At 38.7% G+C, this 21376-nt stretch overlaps 2 protein-coding genes across 10 annotated transcripts in view; one reads left to right on the top strand and one right to left on the bottom strand.

Moving 5' to 3' along the window:
* LOC102400060 (zona pellucida binding protein) overlaps positions 1–7483 on the bottom strand; it is a 197315-nt gene extending 189832 nt beyond the window's left edge. For 2 of the 9 annotated variants that reach the window (XM_044946407.2, XM_025290807.3), the window contains exons 1-2: positions 7263–7476; positions 3332–3412 (exon numbers count right to left, since the gene is read on the bottom strand). In XM_044946407.2, the coding sequence (XP_044802342.2) occupies positions 3332–3412; positions 7263–7389 (208 nt within the window). In that variant the 5' untranslated portion in view covers positions 7390–7476. Of the gene's footprint in view, positions 1–3331; positions 3413–7146 lie in introns of all 9 variants that reach the window. The other 7 variants (XM_025290811.3, XR_006552609.2, XM_044946410.2 and 4 more) reach the window with 5 other exon arrangements.
* A 2776-nt stretch (positions 7484–10259) lies between these two features.
* SPATA48 (spermatogenesis associated 48) overlaps positions 10260–21376 on the top strand; it is a 64637-nt gene continuing 53520 nt past the window's right edge. The window contains exons 1-2 of the mRNA XM_006069707.4: positions 10260–11016; positions 19360–19457. Coding sequence (XP_006069769.4) covers positions 10458–11016; positions 19360–19457 — 657 coding nt within the window. The 5' untranslated portion in view covers positions 10260–10457. The remainder of the gene's footprint in view (positions 11017–19359; positions 19458–21376) is intronic.

The following is a 21376-nucleotide window of genomic DNA, read 5'->3' as shown; positions in this document are numbered from 1 at the left end:
CCTGTGGCGGATTCATTTTGATATTTGGCAAAACTAATACAATTATGTAAAGTTTAAAAATAAAATAAAATTTAAAAAATAAATAAAATAAAGAGAAAAAATAAATAAAAAATAAAAAAAAAGAAGAGGAAGGAACACACCCAAAACACAACCCAACTCATTTTATGAAGCCATTATTGCTCTAAAACCAAAATCAGACAAAGATAAGAAAGCTACAGACCACTTTTCCTGAAAAATATGTACATAATAATCCTCAAAATACCAAACCCAGCAGCATGAAAAAGTGTTATACATCCTAATCAACTCAGATTTATTCCAGAAATGCAAGGCTAGTTCAAACTACAGAAATCAATCAATGCAATACCTTATTATATCATTATAATGGATGAAAACCACATGATTATCATAGTATATGGATAAAAGCATCTGACTGAATCCAACACAATAAAAGCAGTAAGCAAACTGAGTGCATTCATGGGCACTCAGTAATGTCTGACTCTTTGTGAGTCTTTGTGACCCCATGGACTGTAGCCCGCCAGGCTCCTCTGTCTATGGAATTTTCCAGGCAAGAATACTGGAGCAGGTTGCCATTTTCTTCTCCTGGGGATCTTCTCAACACAGAGACTGAACCAGTGGTGGGTTTTTACTAGCTGAACTACTAAGAACAGTTCTCTTGCAACAGACGAGAACTTTCTTAATCTAATCAAGGGCATCTACAAAAATTTACTGCTAACATAGTACTTAATACTTAAAAATAAAACCTTTCCCAGCCCTCCAAGTCCAGGAACAAAAGGTTATCTGTTAACAGCAATACTGAACTGGAGGTTCTACCTAAAACAACTGGCAAGGGGAAAAAAGGCATTCAGATTGTAAAGGAAGAAATAAAACTACCTCAATTTGCAGATCACATGATATTATATGCATAAAATTTAAAAAAACTCCCCCTGCCTCCTGTTAAAAATAGACCTAATAAATGATTCAGCAAGATGAAGGATACCATATCAATTTGCAAATCTCAATTATATACAATTCTATACAACAGCATTGAGCAATCAAAACACTAAATCGAGAAAAACATCCTATTTACAGTAGCATCAAAAAAAAGAATAAAATATTCAGGGATAAATTTAACAAAAGTAGCACAAGACATACACTGAAAATTGTAAAACATCACTGAGGGAAACTAAAGAATACCAAGGGCTTCCCTTGTGGCTCAGCTGGTAAAGAATTCGCCTGCAATGTAGGAGACCTGGGTTCAATCCCTGGGTTGGGAAGACCCCTGGAGAAGGGAAAGGCTACCCACTCCAGTATTCTGGCCTGGAGAATTCCATGAACAAAGACATTCCATGTTCATGAATTGGAAAACTATAGTGTTAAGGTGATAATACTCCCAAAATTGATCTACAGTTTCAATGAAATCCCTATTAAAATCCCAATGGGTTTTTTCCCCAAAACTTGATAAAGCTGATTCTAGAATAACATGAAATTTCAAGGGACCCGAAGGAACCAAATCAATCTTGATAAAGAAAAAACCTGCAGTACTCACACTTGATAATTTCAAAGCTTACTATAAAGCAACAGAAATTAAGACAGTATGTGTGGTACTGGCATAAAGACAGATGTAAAACCAAAGGAAAAAAATTCAGAGTCCATAAAAAAACATACATCTATGGCAAACTGTTCTTCAACAAGAGCACCAAGACATTCAATAGAGAAGGGAAAGTTTCTTAAAACCAATGGTGCTGGAACAAATGAATATCCACACACAAAAGAATGAAATTTGACTTCTGCTGCATACCATATGCAAAATTCAATTCAAAATGGATCAAAGACCAAAATATAAGCGCTAAAACCATAAAATTCTTTTAAGGAAATGGAGGAATAACACTTTATGGCTGTTGATTTAGCAATTATTTCTGATACATGACTCCAGAAGCACTAGTACCAAAGAAAAAGTAGAAATCAGATTTTATCAAAGTTTAAAATGTGTACTTTAAAAAGCACTATTAAAAAGTGAAAACACAATCCACAGAAGAAAATATTTGATAATGCTCTACTATCCAGAACATATTTTAAAAAAACACTCTTCCATCTCAACAACATAATAGACAACCAAATTAAAAAATTGGCAAAGGACTTGAAAAGGCATTTCTGTAAAGAAGCTATCCAAGTGGTCAATAATCACATGAAGAGAGGTTCCACCTTATTAGTCAAATATGGAAATGCAAATAAAAACCACAATGGGACTCCACTTCATACACACTAGGATGGCTACAATTTTAAAATTTGGACAAAAATCAATGTTAATGTGGATGCTGGGAAATTTGAATCCTCATAAATTTCTGGTGTCAAAGTACAATAGTTCAGGCTCTTTGAAAAATAGTTTGTAAGTTCCTCAAAATGTTAAACACAGAGTTACCATATGTCCCAGCAATTTTACTCCAACGTACATACCCAAGAGAACTGAAAACATATGTTCACATAGAAACTTGTCCAGAAATGTTCATAACAGCATTTTTCAAAACAGTCAAAAAGTGGAAACTTCCTAAATATCCATCAGTTGATGGATACACAATTGTAGTATATCCATTCAATGGAATATTATTCAGCCATAAGTGAAATACTAACACATTATATAATATAAATGAACCTTGAAAACACTAACTAAGTGAAAGAAGCCAGACACATCACACAGAGTGATTGCACTTAAATGGAATGTCCAGAATGGGCAAATTCATGGAAAGTAGATTAGTGGTTTCCAGGGGCTGGAATGTGACTATTTAATGGGTAATAGTGAGGTTTTTTTTTACAGTGATGAAAATATTGTGAAATTACATAGTGCTGATGATTTCACAATCTGGTCAATATACTAAAAACTACTCAACTGGATACTTTAAATAAGGAAGTTTAAAGCATGTGGATTTACCTCAATTTAAAAAATGCAAAAAAGTTATAGATGCTATACCTCATGTTACTACTGCAAAATCTCATTAATCCAAAATCTTTATGATGTATAGATCTCATTTTTAAAAAAATTTTAGCATAAGAACTGCATATACCTAATATTATGTTTATTATACAAGCAAAATCACTGTAGGCAACTTTAATTAGATAACTTTTAGAAATAATTATTTTTGTACTTTTAAGCAGTTACAGCAAATAGAATTGGACTATATGACTCTAACTCTGTGGAAACAACTTTAATCCATTTCCACAGAAGGAAAAGGGCCATAGGAGACAATATAGGGAACATTAGTTTTTGGCAAAAGATTGACAAAATTTAAAACAAATGCCATTTACTTTCTTACACTTACTGATAATCTAATAATACCTGGAATATTTGGTGATCCCACTATTTTCACGGCATCTTGGGGTAACTGAGCACTTCTTGGTAATCGATCCAAATATCCAACTATTAAAAAAAAAAAAGACAGAAATAATCAACAGTATGGTTCACCAGAAATTTCAAAACATTCAAATAGTACACTGTCTTACAATATTTGATATTTGTTTAAGGGAAGCCATAAGTCAACATCTGACACCTGGTACCTGTTTCAGCTCCAATGAAATTAACATACCTACCGCTTCCCCTATTTATCTCAGCTCCAACTTTTTCTACATCCACTTAGAATACTTTCATTTTTAAAAATCCAAATCCCCACCCTTCAAGACACACATCATAAGTCCTTCCTCCCTCAAACCTTCTGTTTGCCTTCCTCATTCTTATCTCTTTAGTACATAATCTGCAACAATCACTCTACACTGTATCACAGTTCTTCATGCAGATACAATTTTCCTTATTTCATTATAAGCTCAAGAGTAGGATCAATGTTTATGTCAACTTATCAAGAACAGGTATTTTTTGGCTGCCTTCATCCAATTCTGCCCGCTCCCTTTCCTTTGGTAACCACAAATCTGATCTCTTTTTCCGTGAGTTTGTTTTTGAAATATAATTACTCCACAACACTATGCTAGTTCCTGTTATACACATAGTAATTTGATGTTTGTATAGATTTAAAAATGATCACCATGGTAAGCCTAGTTATGATAAATCACCATACAAAGACATTACATACCATTGCCTATACTCCTCATGCTGTATATTTCAAACCTGTGACTCATTTATTTTGCAACTAGAATTTCATACCACTAATCTCCCTCACCTATTTCTTTCCTCCCATCTGGCAAACACCTTTTGTTCTCCACCTGCAACTTTTTATGTTTTGATGTCTGTTCACTTGTTTGTTTGTTTTTTAGATTTCACACAGAAGTGAAATCATGCAGTGTTAGTCTTTCTCTGTCAGACTTATTTCACTTAGCATAATACTGTCTAAGTCAAAATCCATGTTGCTCACAAATGGCAAGATTTCATCATTTTTTTTATGGCTGAGTAAGAGTTTACTGTATGTACATATATCTTCATTATCCATTCATCTGTTGATGGGCTCTTAGGTTGTTCCCATATTTTGGCTGTTAAGTAATGCTGCAATGAACACAGGGGTTCATATACCTTTTCTAACTAGTGTTTTTGTTTTCTTCAGATAAACACCCAGGAGGGATACTGTAGGGTCATATGGTAGTTCTATTTTTAATTTTCTGAGGACCCTCCATACTGTTTTCCATGGTGGCTATATAAAATTTACATTTCTACAAAGAATGCACAGGATTCCCCTCTCCACATCCTCTCACACACTTATTTATTGCCTTTTTGATCACAGCCATTCTGACAAGTGTGATGTGATATCCCATTCTGTTTCTGACTTGCATTTCCCTGATGATTAGTGATGTTGAACATCTTTTCACATGGCATACTGGCCATCTGTATGTCTTCCTTGGAAAATGTCTATTAGATCCTCTGCCCTTTTTCTAATCAGGCTCTTCATTTTTTGATGTTGCATTGTACAAGTTGCTTGTATATTCTAGATATTAATCCCTTATCATTTATATTCTTTGCAAGTATCTTCTCCCATTCGGTAGGTGGCAGTTGAAAGGCGCAAATTTCCAGTTATAAGTAAGTGCGTGGGATGTAATATGCCATCAGTTCAGTTCAGTTCAGTTCAGTCGCTCAGTCGTGTCCGACTCTTTGCAACCCCATGAATCGCAGCACGCCAGGCCTCCCTGTCCATCACCAACTCCCAGAGTTCACCCAGACTCATGTCCATCAAGTTAGTGATGCCATCCAGCCATCTCATCCTCTGTCGTCCCCTTCTCCTCCTGCCCCCAATCCCTCCCAGCATCAGAGTCTTTGCCAATGAGTCAACTCTTCGCATGAGGTGGCCCAAGTACTGGAGTTTCAGCTTTAGCATCATTCCTTCCAAAGAAATCCCAGGGCTGATCTCCTTCAGAGTGGACTGGTTGGATCTCCTTGCAGTCCAAGGGACTCTCAAGAGTCTTCTCCAACACCACAGTTCAAAAGCATCAATTCTTTGGTGCTCAGCTTTCTTCACAGTCCAACTCTCACATCCATACATGACCACTGGAAAAACCATAGCCTTGACTAGACAGACCTTTATTGGCAAAGTAATGTCTCTGCTTTTCAATATGCTATCTAGGTTGGTCATACAATAATATAAATTATGATAAATATATGATTAATGTAATTAACACTAAGTTATGTATGAATCATTGAGAGAATAAATCTGAAGTTTACAACACAAGAAAACAATTTTTTCTCATTATGTTGTATACCTTAAAATTATACAATGCTGCATATCAACTATATTTCAATGAAACCAGAATAAAAAGTAAGTTTGTTAAACCTGGAGAAGACAGGGATGGGAAGCAGAAGAGGAAGCTGGGTGATACTAGGAAGGTTTTTGTAAGTCATTCTTTCACTCTGCGAAAACCAGCAAGTAAATAAAAGACTTAAGAAAAAAATAATAATCTGTACCAGGCACTATACCTCGCACATAGCAAATATTAAATATATATATTATGATGTTCAGTTATCCTTGAACAAGCAAATGTGATGGACACAGGTGTGTGCACAGAACAAATGGAAGAACAACAAAAAAATGCAATATGACTTGGAACTAAGTCCTCTTTGTTGTTAACAGAGAGTGGGTACAGCACAAAGAAGAGTACGGTATTCAAAGTCAGATGACCTGGATTTAAATCCCAGTTTGAAATGAGTGTTTGGATGAGTGTTTGGAAACTCACTTAAAACTCCAGGAGCTTCAGTTTCTCATCTGTAAAGTGAGATTAAATTCTAGATTTATTGTAGGAACTAAATGGACTATTGTACAAACTATAAAATGCTACATAAATGTTGCCTTCACTATTCATACCTTACATATTAAGATACAGCCTTCTTATTCTATGTCTTATACCCTCAAGCCTGATCTTGTTCTTGGATCAAAAAACACACAAACACACACAGTCGTATCTAATAGTAATATAAGATCATGGGCCATGGTCAGGAAGCATCCTTCTCCTACAGAAGTAACTAAAGGCTATTGGCTATTGTCTAGTTATACGGCAATGACCTTTGGACAGCTAATGCCAAGACTTTGGCATATTTTGTAACATCCACTCACTCCATTTCTTTCCATTCTCCTATCCCTGCCTATCTATGCAGCCCTTCGTCACTCAAATTCTTGGTGGGATTCTTTTCTCATCGCCCCTTATCTACACAACTTTTTTCTAAACACACCTCTTTTATCCTTTCTATGATTCAATTCTGGTAGAAACATTAAATATTTCTAAAAAGTCTAAAACCTGAACGCAAAATAACGCAGCCAAAACCTTTCAGATTAAATGACGACCGTTTAATTAAGCTCTCCCTTCAATATCTTAACTGTATTTTGAAAACGTGAAGTATCTCGGATTTCTGGATACAAAGCAGGAAACAAATGGCGACAGCAAAATATCAAAAGTTTAAAATCCCACGCTTTGTACTTTATAGCTAAAACCAACAGATGGAGCTCCAGGTCCATGGGAAGTGACAAAGCCGTAGGATGTCTGCTGGTTTTTGAAATATATTTAAATCCAGAGCCCAGAACATCGTGGAAAGCTGGCAAAGGACCTGTGGGCTGATTAGGGGGTTATGAACAGCCCATCTGACCTCAAGCCTTGAGCGGTGGATGTTTCAATAACCTCACCCATCTAGACATAAATGTGACAAGTCCTTGGTTCCTGAGCACTTACATCTTATTAAACATATGGGCGGGACCTGTGATACAGGCTTTCCCATCAGAGGGCGCACGTGTGATACACAAAAATCTCCGGGAGCTGCGGCCCCGCGCCGCTCGCCGCCGCCTCACCTGACGGGGGCGCCCAGAGCACCAGCGCGGAGACCACCAGGACCACCGCGGCCCGGGAGAGCGGGGAGCCCGCGGCCCGGGCCCGCCGCCAGCCCCGCCGCGCCCGGCCCGGGGCCGAAGCCTCCATTCACACGCCGCCGCCGCCTGCCGACCGTCGGCCCAGAAGGTCGTTAGGCGGCGCGCGCACCCCGCCCGCCGGAAGCTGGAGGGATGTGGGCCGGAAGGGTGGCCGGGAAGAGGGCGGTCGTTTCCGGCAGGGCGGGGCGGGGGCGGGGCTTGGCAGGTAGACTAGGCCACTGGACCTCGTCGTCCCGACCCCCGCGGAGGGTCTAAATGTTGTTAGTCTTCGGGACGTCGCAGCATCTCAGGGAATCCGAATTGCATAGGCGACCTATGGAAGGTTCTGGAGCCAGAGAAGAGCCGCGGGCCCCGCAGTTCGCGCGTGTTCGTGGGCCTAGAGACTGCTTGGCCGAATCTGAGTGTCGAGGCCAAACCCGGCCTGCGGTGTGAGGGTCAGGGAAGCGAGTGCTGGTGCAGCCCCAGAGGGCTGCCTGCTTCTCCCAACCTTGGCTGCTGCTACCTTCAGATGTACTGGCCCCACACAGCAGGCGAGAGTGGAAGTGGACCCTGAGCCCCTGGAAGAGCCTGAGTGGGAAGAACGGGAAACAACCTTATATGGAATTGACCGCATGCAACGTTATCACCTGAGTTCAGCAAGATGTATAAAACCACCTGTCCCCCCTAAGTGGGTGTTCCTTTATAGCCAGAACAAGTTAGAGTCTTCTGCATTTCTGCAGCAGAAAGATTTACTTAACATGAGCAGAGCTACAATAGAAGCAAATACGCTGCTAAGTCGCTTCAGTTTTGTCCGACTCTGTGTGACCCCATAGACGGCAGCCCACCAGGCTCCCCCGTCCCTGGGATTCTACAGGCAAGAGCACTGGAGTGGGTTGCCATTTCCTTCTCCAATGCATGAAAGTGAAAAGTCAAAGTGAAGTCGCTCAGTCGTGTCCAAGTCTAGCGACCCCATGGACTGCAGCCTAGCAGGCTCCTCCGTCCATGGGATTTTCTAGGCAAAAGTAGTGCAGTGGGGTGCCATTGCCTTCTCTGAGCAAATACGCAATTAACTCAAATACTTGGATGAATGGAGTTTAAGCAACTGAAGACATAATGCCTAATAACCATGTATAAAAGGAAGGTATGAGTGAACTAGAATGGACTGAAAGCCGTCTGTGGGTGTCCATTGCACAGGAGGAATCTCATACTGACAGCCTAACCTCCACTCTTCTTTGGTAGAGTGACTCCAGTAGTGATACCTTCGGGTGTATCTTGGTTGCACCACAGGTAGACCCCTTGCTGTCTTTCAGCTAGACTGCTTTACATGCTGTATCTTCAGAGCTAGGATTGTGTCTGTTTTGCAAATATTTTAACTTCAACTGCTGGGCTAGTTTCTGGTATAATGCAAGCATTCCAGTAGTCATACACTTTTTTGAAAAGGAAACATCTAGTAGAAAGGAGTTAAGAGTTCTTTTGAGACTAGGACCGGGACTACAATGGAGACATTTCTTAAGGACTACTTCTGAAGAAGTCCTTGGATCTTAATAGCAAAGGGAGTTGAAATTTCTGCATATTCCCTGGACTTTCTGGATATATTTATGCAGGTGTTAATAGGTAAAATGTATGCAGTACGGTTTATTCCACTGAGTAGATTCACTTCTTTAGAAATGCTTGCTAATCTGTATAAACTCCTAAATTGAATTTTACCTGTCTAGGCATGTCTTAGTAAACAGAGACCTGGATGATTTAGATCCAACCAGCATTTTGGTCAAGGTCTTGCACTTGTTTGAGCATACCTGGAAAACAAATTTCAGTGAATAGTACTCAGTAAATCACTGTGTTTGAGGATGTGTTCTGCTAAAACTTCTTTTAATTTTTATAAACAACTCAACCTGCACAACATGATTTTTAGCAAATGACCTTGGAGGGTAGAGAAGACTATCACACCATGCAAAATTCTGAACTCTCTGTTTTCTGTCTTCAAGAATTTGCTTCAGTTCACCAGTCCCTCCTGCCTTAGTCTGCTATGTAAATTTCTAATATTCAACCTGAGAATATGAAGTAATATTGGAAATCTTAGTTAATATGTGGTGTGATTCTAAAGATGAAAGCTGATTGCTGAAAATCAGAAGGTAGGTCTGTCATTTGTATTTGCATTTTTTATTCCAGTAAGGATAGTGTGAGTTTCATGCCCAAATTCTACTGTCTGGAATTCCTTTGATAGCTGTTTTCATGCAAGACCAAGTTATCTAGTTGATATGAGCTATTAAATGAAGAGTGTATTGATGTTTTTTTTTTTTTTTTTTTTTTTTTTGCATTGAGCTAATAGCTGGTGCTTACTGTAGTTTTCTTGAAATGAGTTTAAGAACCTCATTGCTCTTACTCTGTCCATCATGGTGGAAAAAAGGTAAGTAAGGCTAATGTAGGACATGTAAAAGATAAACCCATGCTTTGATTATAAATGTAAAATTTCTTTAAAAATTAGATATATTGATTTAACTATAGTGTAATATATATCCATTTTTTGCACTTTTCAGTTTACATTTGTATAGGTAGCATGTTTTGTAGTTTATTATATCTATGAGGTAAAATATTTAAAATATATGAGAGAATACCTTAAAAAATATATTGCCTCTTCATTAACTGCTTTATTTATACCCTTTACTGAATATCATTTGCCCGTAAAGTATCAACTTATGGAAAAATTGAAAAATAAATGAGCACAGTTTTCCTGAGCAGTGCTGAAGAAACTATCATGGAGGTTTTACTAACAAGTCTGTTTAATTGTTTTTCCTAAGAATTACATTATAATGTATATAGTGATACAGTGTTACCTAAGAATTAAATTATGCTGTATATAGTGATACAGTGGGTTAGAGTTCTAACTGTTGCCAAGCAACATGGGCTCTGTTTTTTGTTTTTTCTGTGCTGGTCCCTTACTTCCTTTACTGGAGAAAAAATATTTGCCTTAAAAAAAAAAAAAAACTACTCTATTGGCATTGAGAAAGCCAAATCAATAACTCTATTAGTTTAACCAGTCCTCAGTGATTAAAAATATAATAGTTTTTTAGTTAAAGAGAAAGAAGCCATCAGAAACAATTAATATACTGTCAATCCACAATTTTAAAGTTAGAGGCCATGGATACATATTCACAGCTCATACCTGGAAAGATAAGTATCTCTGAAGGATCCTTCCTTTCAAGAACAAAGGCTGTTGAGAACATAGATTACCCCCACTACTGTGCTCTCTTAAGAAAGCTGAACATGCCTTTTGTGAAAGGAGTTGAGGACAGACATGACTATGGCAGAATGGAGAAGAAATGCAACCCTACTTTTCTTAAATTTCACCCTTATCCCCCTTCAGTCCTGCCGGACTATCATTTACACTATCCATATCCCCCGCCGTATGGGCCAGATTATCCATTATTTCCACTTCGGGATGATGTACCCTTACAAGACCCCTGTTCAGGGTTTTTGAGTCCTGGTGGTGATGCTGACCTAAAGCCTGGCGTTGGCAGGACCATACCAAGCCTAGTAGATTTCAGTGATGTGAAACCTCAACATCGAGTTCCCAGGCCAGACACAGGATTTCAGATGACATTAAAAAGGAAAACAGTTTTATTGGAAGAACTGAAACAGGACAGAAGATGGAATTCCAGAGCAGTACCAGACATTTCCATCAGAGCAAGACTTGGAGGTAAATGAAGTGATATGGGCTTTGTAATTTTTAAAACTTTCAAATGACAGAAGAGCATGGATCTAAGATTCATTCAGTACTTAGCAGTTCATTTGACATAAAATTGTAAAGAACCAAATAAGGAATTCTTATTTTTAAATTACAGACTGTAAGGAAAATGTAGTAAGAATGATAAGCTTTTTATAAACCTGTTTGTAAAAAAAATGGTTTTCAAAAAGTGCATTCATTGGTGTAAGTGACAAACACAACGTGTATATCAGATAACTTATTCTAAACATACAGATAACCTAATTTTGCCACAAAGGAATATATTTAACTCTGATAATTGCATATCATGCCACCTTATCTGTTTCCCTTGAAAAAAATAACTTTGCTGATGATTATCAAAAAGTTTACACAGGCTGAAATGCAGTGAGAAAGTAGCTGAAAGAAAATTTGAGGGTCTGGTAAGAACCAGCGCTGAAGAGAGGCAACCCCTGCATAAATTACTCCACGACAACCCTGGAGGCAGAATTGATGACAGTTACTGACAGCTGCACCTTATGGATTCTCTGTAAGAGAATGTCACAAGCCTGGTCCAGAAGTGCTGAGAAACACTTTCGGAGAAAAACCATGGGCAGTGTTCCTGTATGGAATGTGTCTGACAGGCAGGGAGTGAAAAGAGATTAACACATTTGAGTTTCTGGGAAAGGAAAAGGCCGGGTGCTGTAGCAAGAGATGCTGAGCCTAGGCTAGCCTTCCGGGGCTGCGCCCACTTCCCTGCTCCTCTGGAGCACCCAACCACAGACCAGAGGCCCAGGGAGGCTGTGTGGAGAAACTGTGACATCACCATTTTTCGGAGCAGTGGGTACTCAACGATTCCTGCCGCTCCTCCAAGAAGAGAAGCCATAGGCACTTGGGACCAGGAAGGGAATATGGGTAAAGGCTAAAGGGAGTAGCAGTGCAAAGCCCCACAAGGTAGTGGTCCCAAGCTACTCCCTCTGGATGCCAACTTTTAAATGAGATAAGAGTACTTTAGCGAGAGAGAAGTGCAGGGTAATAGTTACACTTTTAATGTGCACTACAGTTGTGGCCTCAGCAGCTAAGGGGGACATTCCTTAGTTTGGAATTTTCATGTAAATAATGCATACGAGGTTCACTACCTTTTTTAAGAAAGAATTATTTTTGTTGTTGTTCAGGCACTTGGTCATGTTTGACTCTACAACCCCGTGGACTAAAGCCCACCAGGTCCCTCTGTCCATAGGATATCCCAGGCAAGAATACTAGCATGGGTTGCCATTACCTTCTCCAGCAGATCTTCCCAACCAGAGATTGAACCCACAATTCTTTACCACTGAACCACCAGGGAGGCCAATTATTTTTCTATAATTCATTGGAAAATACCATCTAGGGTAATAAGATACTACAAGAAACAAATGCACTTCACGCTGAAGGAACCACTGATGAGTTCATGTCAATCTCACAGCCATAGTACATTTTCACTGATTCTGCACTAGTGACCCAATTCTCTGTCAAGAAAGGAGCTTGAGTTCAGTCTTTTGCTAATGTTTCAATGTATAATAAAAATAGTCATTGTCAAAGACACTTCTTTAAAGGAATCAAAATTATTTTTCATTGTCCTATTTTAGACAAGTATGTCACTTTGCTTGTAAGCAGAAAATCGCAGCCTAGTGTAATTTTTAAGAACATTATTGTTGATTTTTAGGGAGGTGACTTTTTCAAAGAGTGAACTGTCAAAACATTCCAGCACATTAGAGGTTGAAGAAATAATTTGTTAAGGCTAACCTGTGACTAACATAGGGTTAACAGATGTGCACTGAGAACCAAGCATAGAGCTCATCTAGCCTCTATGTCACTGCTTAGATCAGTACAACAGAATTCAGAAGATAGGCTCTAGAGTCAGACTATCTGCACTCAAATCCTGGCAGAAAGCTTACTTGCACTATGACCCAGGAGCCATTGCTCATCTCTGTGCCTGTGTATCCTTATTTGTAAAATTGATATACTAGTTATACTTTATAAATTAATAGCGAGGGCTATTTAATGTTATTCATGTAAAAATATCTGACAGAAAGGAATGAAACAATAACATTTGTTAGATGTTAGAAAGTTAAGCAAAGTTCAGAATTTTCACTTCCTTTGTATTTAAATTTTCTTATAAAATTGTAAGAACTGAATTAGCTAAGATAGGCAAAGGATTTAGCAAAATTCATGGAACCTGGTAAAGCATTTAAGTAATAGTAGCTGTTACTAGCTTTTAACAGTTCAAAGAGCAATCAAAGTTTAGGGATTGCATTCAATATAATTTGTCCTATGCTTTCAAAGATGTTGTGGCTTCTGGAAATAATCATTAATTATAAATAATAAGTACTTTCAGATTTTAGCCAACCTAATACACATAATTTCTGATACATTCTGATAAAGAAGGATATCTTATCAGAATTAATTATATCACATTCCAGTGGGCTTTCTTAGATATCAAAACAAGATCCTGAAAGGTTATATTGCTGATTTTTTATCCTATTTTAACCTTATCTAGACATCTAACTTTGTTCAGTTGTTTTTTTGTACCTGGTTCCATCCTGTCATGGGAGCCACACCTCCATGGCCTTATCCAAACCTAATTACTTCCCAAAGGTCCCACCTCCAAATATCATCATATTGTTGATGATATGATGCATCATAAGAGCTGCACCATGAATTTGGGGTACACAAGCCTTCCTTCAATCACCATCTTAACCATTTTTAAGTGTGTAGTTCATCGATATTAAGCACATTATTGTACAGCCGTCAGAACTGTTGATCTTCATAATTTTTCATCTTGCAGAACTGAAATCTATGTCCGTTGAACACAACTCCATACCGTCCCATTCTCACCCGCTAGCAATCAGTTTACTTTCTGTCTCTGAATTTGACCACTTTACCTACCTCATATGAGAAAATTATACAGTACAGACCCGTTTATATTTTTTGTTTCCTTATGATTCAGTCTTGGTAGGTCATGTGTTTTTAGGAAATTTGTCCGTTTCATGCAGATTATAAAGTTATTTGGTATACAACTGTTGATAGTACTTTCTTATAATCCTTTTTATGTCTATAAAATAGTTTGTTCAAAACCTCAGGAGTTCCTCAGGTGAAATACAGAACTGAACCTGTACTCAAAGGGCAAAGAGGAAGAGGCAGACACCCCAGATGGGTGGGTGGCAGGTTAAATGAGCAGAGAAATTATTTATGGTGCTTGTCATAGGTGCCTCAAGATGAGTAGATCTCCACACCTGCCTGCCAGAATCCTAAAGCCTACACAGAAGACTTGACAGGGCTCGATCATGTACACTGTGGCCTCAACAACCATACTCTAGTCTCTGCGTTGTATCCTTGAAACAGCTCCAACTGTGGGAACAGTGGACAGAGCATACATTCTATGGACAGGGGAGGGGACAAGGAGCCTTGGATTGCCTGAGTTCACCTCATGGGCCAGTGGGTGGTCACAGCCTCTCAGTGACCTCCTCGGACAAACATCAGCTGTCATGTCCCCTCTTTCATTTGTAATTTTAGTTATCTAAGTCTTCTTTCTTTTTCTCTGAGTCAACCCAGCTAAATGCTTATCAATTTTGTTGATTTTTTTCAAGAACCAACTCTTGCTTTCATTGATTTTCCCTATTATTTTTCTATTCTCTATTCTGTCTATCTCTGACTTAATCTTTATTATTTTGTTTTCTTCTGGCTTTGATTTAGTTTCTTCTTTTGATAGTTTTTTTAAGGTGTAAGTTGAGGTAGTTGATTTGAGATCTATTTCTTTTTTAATATAAGCATTTATATACCTATAAGTTTTCCTCTTAGCATTACTTTTGTTGAATCCCATAACTTCTGTTGTATTTTAGTTTTCATATGTCTCAAGATAATTTTTAATTTTCCATGTTATTTCTTCTTTGACCCATTGGTTTTTTAGGGGTGTGGTGTTTAATTTTCATATATCAATTTTTAATTTTATTTCACTTTATTGTTTTCTGGTTGTGATCAGAAAATATAGTTTGCATGCTTTTGGTCCTTTTAAATTTACCAAGACTTGCTTTGTCACCTACAGTATAGACTAGAGAATGTTCCACATGCACCTGAGCAAAATGTGTATTCTGCTTGGGTGTTCTGTTGGTTAGAGTGTTCTGTATATGTCTGTTGGATCAAATTATTGTTCAAGTCCTCTATTTCCTTACTGATCTTTGTTTGGCTGTTCTATTTGTTATTGAAAGTAGAGTTCTAAAGTCTTCAACTATCATTGTACAGCTGTTTCTCCCTTCAAGTCTGTCAATATTTGCATCATATATTTTGAAGGTCAAATGTTTGGTTTATAGAAATAAAATAGAGAATAGAAAAATAGTAAAAAAAATAAAATAAAATAAACCTAAATTTGGTTATTTGAAAGTGTCAACATAATTCACCTACCTTTTGCTATATTGAGAGAGAAAATTTACGGAAAATAACTTACAAAGGGTATTGTGTGTGTGTGTGTGTGTGTGTATGTGTGTGTGTATAAGACCTAGTGTAACCATTAGAGGAGAGATAACACATGAATTTAAAAAATACATAGAATAGCCCTCAAATCTTTCTTGTAATGTTTTGGTTTCCTTAAAGGCAGCATATTATAGAAATACTTTATAATAAAAATAAAGCCTATAGGAGAATAGTATTCATGATAGACTCTTCCGGACTCATACAATTTTGGGTTACACAGAAAACCCATTCAATGTAAAAAAAAATCACAATTTTTAACTTGTTAAATATCTAATAAATGAGGAAATACCGTAGTGCTTTCCTTGACAAAAGACTTAGATATGTATTTGGTAGCATGAAGTGGGACTGGGTTTTGAAGGAGAGGAGTGTAATAGCTGTTCCCAAAAGTGCTTTTGGCAACTCACTGCCTTCTGATGTGTGCTTGCTAACTCTCTTACCATGAAATGAGGTCTGTTTCCTTCTCACCTTGACTCTGGACTTGGACACGTGAGTGGCTTTCACCAATAAGATATTAGCAAGTGTGATGCAAGTGGAAGCTTGGTAAGTACTTGCACATTGAGATTGGTCCTTTTGGGATTCTTCCCCTGAAGTTTCAGTCACTATTTTGGGAGAGACCCAATCTAGATCCATAGGAAAAAAATAACAGGCACTGGTCTTCAGGCCCAGCCTAGCTCAAGCTAATAGTCAACACCAACCTGCCAGCCATGTGAGTGAGGTCATTTTGGACCTTTCCAGCTATTGAAGCTATGCCATATCACATAGAGAGCTTCAGAATCCTAGGAGATGATGAATGGTTGTTTACATGACCAGGTTTGGCGGTGTTTGTTGTGCAGCAGTAGATCCTGAAACAGTAAAAGAAAGGGCGTCATCATACGTGTGATGCCGCAAGGTATTAATACAGTGTAGCCGTAATTCATTGCCCTGTTTACTTTTGCTGCTGCTGCTGCTGCTAAGTCACTTCAGTCGTGTCCGACTCTGTGCGACCCCATAGACGGCAGCCCACCAGGCTCCCCCGTCCCTGGGATTCTCCAGGCAAGAACACTGGAGTGGGTTGCCATTTCCTTCTCCACTGTTTACTTCTACTCTGGCTTAAAATCAGAATTTTAGTTTTCTTGTTTTTCTATTTTCTTTTGTTTTTTCTAAGCATCTGGTAAAAATGGCTTCAAATCAGAGGATACCAAAAAGTGCCATGTGTCTGCTGTTGGCATGAGAATCTTCTGGAGGATTTTCTTTGGCCAGCTGAGTCACAGAATTATCATTCTCAAAGCTGAAATGATTGTGGAAATCAGCACTGCCTCTTGGCCTCTCACCTCTGCCTCTGTATTAATTTTTCTTGCCACTGTAACAAACTGCCACAGACTTAGCAGCTTTAAATGAAACACATTTATTACTCACAAGTTTGTGGGTCAGAAGCCACTCTGTTCTTTGTTTGAGATCCAATGATGCCACAATCAAGGTGTACTCTTTGTTTATATCTAGAGAGTTGGGGGAAATCTGCTTTGGGGTTTATTCCAGTTGTGCAGAATTCAGTCCCTGACATCTGAGGCACCCGTTTCCTTGCTCTTTGATGTCCAGGGGACACACTGTGCTCCTGGAGCCCTCTCACATGGCCAGCTCCGTCTTCACAGTCAGCAGTGCTGTTGAAGGCCTTCTCACATGCTACTCTCTGACTTCCCTCAGGATCCACTGCTGCTGCTACTGCTAAGTCGCTTCAGTCACGTCCGACTCTGTGCAACCCCATAGACGGCAGCCCACCAGGCTCCCCCGTCCCTGGGATTCTCCAGGCAAGAACACTGGAGTGGGTTGCCATTTCCTTCTCCAATGCATGAAAGTGAAAAGTCAAAGTGAAGTTGCTCAGTCGTGTCCGACTCTTAGCGACCCCATGGAGCCTACTGGAGCCTACTGGGCTCCTCTGTCCATGGGATTTTCCAGGCAAGAGTACTGGAGTGGGGTGCCATTGCCTTCTCCACAGAGGGTCCCAATTCTCTGGCCCTCCATTGCCACTTCTCTTTTCAGATTCTGTCCTGAGTTCCTTGGTTAAATACTGACCGAATCTTCATCATCATCATGAAAATGATATTACTTCCATGGGTACTAATAATGTTATAGCTCCTAATTGATAATTAATAAAGTTGTAAATAAAGATGTGGACTTCATGCCAATTTGCCAGTTCCGTTAAATACAGTTGTAGTTTTTACAGCTGTGACAGCAGTCATTAAAGGTGAGGAAAAGAAGACTCAGAGGAGGTCAAACAATTCATGAGGCCACACTGGCATCTTAGCCAGGAAGTATATATGTTATTAAGCCCTAAGAATTGCAGCCCTCTCTTATAGAGCTCCACCAGATTGGGATCAATGGTAACCATGGTACTCCTGTGTTATCCCAAACCCCTCTAACTATGTTTAAACATCTATGTACTGTCCATCTAGCCCCACATTTTAACATTTTAGTTTCATCATCTGCTAAGTTAGATTAATTTATGGGGTTTCAAAGGTAAACAGTTGAAAAGTTGAAAGTGAAAGTTGCTCGGTTGTTTCTGACTGCAACCCCATGCACTGTACAGTCCTTGGAATTCTCCAGGCCAGAATACTAAAGTGGGTAATTGTTCTCTTCTCCAGGGGATCTTCCCAACCCAGGGATTGAAGCCAGGTCTCCTGCATTGCAGGTAGATTCTTTACCAGCTGAGCCGCCAGGGAAGGCCAAGTGTACTGGAGTGGGTAGCCTATCTCTTCTGCAGGCGATCTTCCTGACCCAGGAATTGAACCAGGGTCTCCTGCATTGTAGGTGGATTCTTTACCAGCTGAACCAGGGAAGCCCCAAGCTAAAAAGTAGAGGACCAAATTAGAAGCCCCCATGCAGTAGGGAAAGGATTTCTGTGGTACAACCATTATCTACACCTACACTAGTCTCCTGTCCAAACCAGAGTAATTTACAAAGTTATCAGTCTCTCTGATTAAGGACTTTGTAATGGCCATCTCTCTGAAGGTTAAGTCCAAGACTTTCATGTCGTGACTTTGGCTGACCTCTTCTGTTTATCTTCTACCATTCGCTGGCTGCCATTTCAACATGTAGCTATACCCAACCTTCAGTAATTTCTCATAAGAGTTTTGATATTGCTCAACAGGTCTAGCCTGCCATCACACATACTGTTCCTCTGTCTGGAATGACTCTACTTCTGCCACTTCCGTTGTTAACCGAGTTGTAATCAGTTGTCAAATGAAGTCGTCTTTTGTCGGAAAGATGTTCCTAACTTCCTGCAATCTGGCTGGATTAGATGTCCCTCCCCTGCACTCCCTCAGCACTCAGAGCTCAACTGTTATTAAAGTTAACACATTATACTGCATTACCTACTTGACATGTCTGTTTTTCCATTTGTTCATGAGCACCTAAAAACAGGAAACCTGTTTTCCATCTTTAAATATTCATCCTCTTTCATTTATAGGGCAGTAAATATTTGTTGAAGGCAGCTTTTATATTTGCTAGTCTCTTATTGTTAGGTTGAATCATCTACATAGTAAACTCCTTTGTGTCACCAGCATCTCCAGCATGTGTACATGCACATACACAGATTAATAGTACCCAAGAGATCTCTTACAATAATAAGTAATAAGTATCCGATAATTGTACACTATTATCATTATACTAAAATACAAATTTCAGGGCTGTTCTGTTCTCAATGAGAAAAGTTTTTAGATAACCCATTGAAAAATAAACACCACCTAAGTTCAGCTTTCTAGTAGAAAACAGTTCTGGTGGAAAAATAAATTTCTATTGCATTTTGTTTGTATGTATTTCATATGTATGTACCCAAACCACATACATTTTTGTTTTCAGGTTGGACGAGCCCACTGAAAGTTACTCCTTCCCAACCGCATCATGGAGAACACTCAATAAATCACCCATATACATTTGATGAGGAAGCAACATGTACAGTAAGAATTTCTTACTAGATGGGTTATGTAATATTTGTAATCAACTTATTTCATTGTGTATTTGATATTTTATGCCCTGTAAACAAATAGCTATCATACTGAATTGTAAGAGAGAGAAATATTGTTGATAGCACTTAAAATGATACAAATGAACTTATTTACAAAGCAGAAACAAACTCACCGACTTAAAGAACTAACAAACATATGGTTGCTAGAGGGTAAGGGTGGGGAGAGGGATAGTTTGGGATTGACATTTACATGCTATTATATTTAAAATGGATAACCAAGAAGGACCTATTGTATAACACAGGGAACTCTGCTCAGTATTTTGTAATAACCTAAATGGGAAAAGAATTAGAAGAAGAATGGTACATGTATAATGGAATCACTTTGCTATATACCTGAAACTATCACAGCATTGTTAGTCAACTAGCATATAAGTTGTTTTTTTTTTTTTAATAGCTACCATTTATAAAGTACTCCTTCCTTACCTGTCAGGCCCTGTGCAGAAGTTCACAGTCATTGTAGAGTCTCATTGTCTGTGCATCCCTACAGCAACACTATGGAAGAGGAGTGAGTAGTGGATGATGGTATGTTCAACCAGGCCCCCTCTGCTGGCAAGCGCACCCTCCCCAGTAGCAGCGGGCAGTGCACACTACGTGTCTGACGGCTGCCAGCTGGACAATACACCCTCCCTCATGACCACTCAGACTTGCCAGTGACTGACTTCCTTGAGGAAAGAATAAAGCTAGACTTCAGCTGAAACCACATTCCCATCAGCGTCCTTTCCTTGTTGTATCCTACACTTCACCTGGAGCACTCCTACCATGTATTAATTGAAAAAAAAAAAAAAAGTGTGTTCAGTTCCTGCTTCTAGACAAGACAATGTGTTTATCTCATATTATTTGAGAAAGCTGAAACCTAGTGATTTAAAGCAACTGACTTGACCACAAAGATAAAGTCAAACTTTAAATCTGGATATATTTCTGAATCTTCCTATGTGGATTTAGTAGACTCTAATTACTTGGAGACTCCTCCAGAGATACATAGATATGACATGTTTCTTTTTTTAAGCAGCTTTATTGAGGTTTATTTTACAAAATATAAAACTTGCCCATTTGAAGTATTCAATTCAGTGGGGTTTTTCTTTGGCTTTCCACTGAATTGTACAACCATTATTACAGTCTAATTTTTGAACATTTTCATCACCACCCCCGCAAAAAAAAAAAAAAATGTCTATTATCAGTAAAGTTATGGATATCTTCAAGGAATCTATTTCCATTTTTGTAACTCTTGTATTTATTCCTTCCTAAAGTTGATCTGCCTAAATTTATCCGTAGTTTTTCAAGTTGATTTCTCCTTTTCCCACCTCTCCCTTTGCCTTTTCTAATTCTACCACAAAGAGAAATGGAGCATACCTCCCACAGGTCATCAGGTATACTAGGGTGTATGGCCATGGAATAAAAAGGTTACTCAAAATATATGTCACCTGTGTCTCCTTTACTCAAGATACCATCCACCCATGCCAGGACTTCATGTCTATTCTTGTCTGCATTTTTTTCTATAAGAAAATCGTGGCATTAAAATGGAGGAGATTTTCCCTGTTTTGAACTATTCTAAATTCAGATGAAATGGAGAATTTGATTTCAATAGTAAGGAGAATTTGTATGTGTTAATTTTGCTTATTCCATCTCCAGACTCTTCAAAGAATCCATTGCTCCTTCTGATAAGTCCTGTGAGAGCTTGGAAAGGGGACATTATTATTGAAGGCACTGATGCATTTTTTCCCCCATCGAAGGCTGTAAATTTATGGCAAGGCTATATGCTTTACCTAGCTATCTATTTTAGAATTAGAATTCTGAAGTTCTTGTCATGCAAAAACTCATAAAGCATACTTATTTAAATTTAAGCATAGAGTT

Source organism: Bubalus bubalis, chromosome 8, assembly GCF_019923935.1.
Source record: "Bubalus bubalis isolate 160015118507 breed Murrah chromosome 8, NDDB_SH_1, whole genome shotgun sequence".
Classification (NCBI taxonomy): domain Eukaryota; kingdom Metazoa; phylum Chordata; class Mammalia; order Artiodactyla; family Bovidae; genus Bubalus; species Bubalus bubalis.
Note: the sequence above shows the minus strand (reverse complement) of the source record. Positions and strands in the feature narration are given on the sequence as shown.